General features: G+C 36.6%; 1 protein-coding gene across 1 annotated transcript in view; it reads right to left on the bottom strand.

Annotated features, from left to right (window-relative positions):
* The window catches only part of LOC103353796 (axoneme-associated protein mst101(2)), a 35,746-nt gene that overhangs the window by 14,872 nt on the left and 19,835 nt on the right, over window positions 1-1,039 (bottom strand). Inside the window, exons 32-35 of the mRNA XM_008276942.1 lie at window positions 700-750; window positions 543-587; window positions 169-219; window positions 23-67 (exon numbers count right to left, since the gene is read on the bottom strand). Coding sequence (XP_008275164.1) covers window positions 23-67; window positions 169-219; window positions 543-587; window positions 700-750 — 192 coding nt within the window. The remainder of the gene's footprint in view (window positions 1-22; window positions 68-168; window positions 220-542; window positions 588-699; window positions 751-1,039) is intronic.

The following is a 1,039-nucleotide window of genomic DNA, read 5'->3' as shown; positions in this document are numbered from 1 at the left end:
CAAACATGTTTCTGCTGTTTACCTTTCTTCTTTTTAGCAGGTGTTGGTTTGGCCTCAGTAACAGGGGCTGGAATAATAAATGATCTGATTAACTCTAATGTACGTTTATACAAAGGTGAGAAACCATGAAGAAACTACTGTTATATGGACGACTGAAAGGATACAAACCTTTCTTGGGAGTCACTGGCTCAGCCTTCTTCTCCTTGACAGCTTCAGCTTTTAAAGTTTAAAAAAAACAACAACAAAAAAAAATCAGTGCAGTTTTCCACAGAGGTTTTCATTTAGCAACAGTGTGATTGTTAATATTACAGTTGGAACTGATGCAGTTTATTGTCACACTATGATGTTGAGCAAACTCTGCAAACAGAGTTGCAGATTGTAGTCAGTAGATGTTTAGATGGAAAATTATTTGAACTACATAAAACTACATAGGAAAAAAATATTTTCCAAAAATAGTGCAAATAATTTTCTACAGCAGAAGTAATTTATTACAAGAACTACGTTTTAACTAAACACTACAGACACACAGGTCCTCTGTATACCTTTCTTCTTTTCAGCAGGTGTTGGTGTTGCCTTAACAACAGGTGCTAGAATAATAAATGATCTGATTAACTCTCATGTACGTTTATACAAAAGTGAGAAACCAGAAAAAACAACTGTATTCTATATAATATGGGTAAAAATAAAAGCGAGACAAACCTTTCTTAGGAGTCACTGGCTCAGCCTTCTTCTCCTTGACAACTTCAGCTTCTAAAGTAAAAAAAAAATAAAAATAATAATCAGTGCAGTTTTCCACAGAGGTTTTCATTTAGCAACAGTGTGATTGTTAATATTACAGTTAGAAGTGATGCAGTTCATTGCCACACTATGATGCTGAGTAAGATCTGCAAACAGAGTCAGTAGATGTTTAGATGGAAAATTATTTGAACTACATATATTCAGGAAAGGGCTGCAAGGTGGTGCAGTTGGTAGCACTGTTGCCTCGCAGCAAGAAGGTTGCCGGTTCGCGTCCCGGTGGGGGCACCGGAATCTTTCTGCG

Source organism: Stegastes partitus, unplaced genomic scaffold (genome assembly GCF_000690725.1).
Source record: "Stegastes partitus isolate 25-593 unplaced genomic scaffold, Stegastes_partitus-1.0.2 Scaffold83, whole genome shotgun sequence".
Taxonomy (NCBI): domain Eukaryota; kingdom Metazoa; phylum Chordata; class Actinopteri; family Pomacentridae; genus Stegastes; species Stegastes partitus.
Note: the sequence above shows the minus strand (reverse complement) of the source record. Positions and strands in the feature narration are given on the sequence as shown.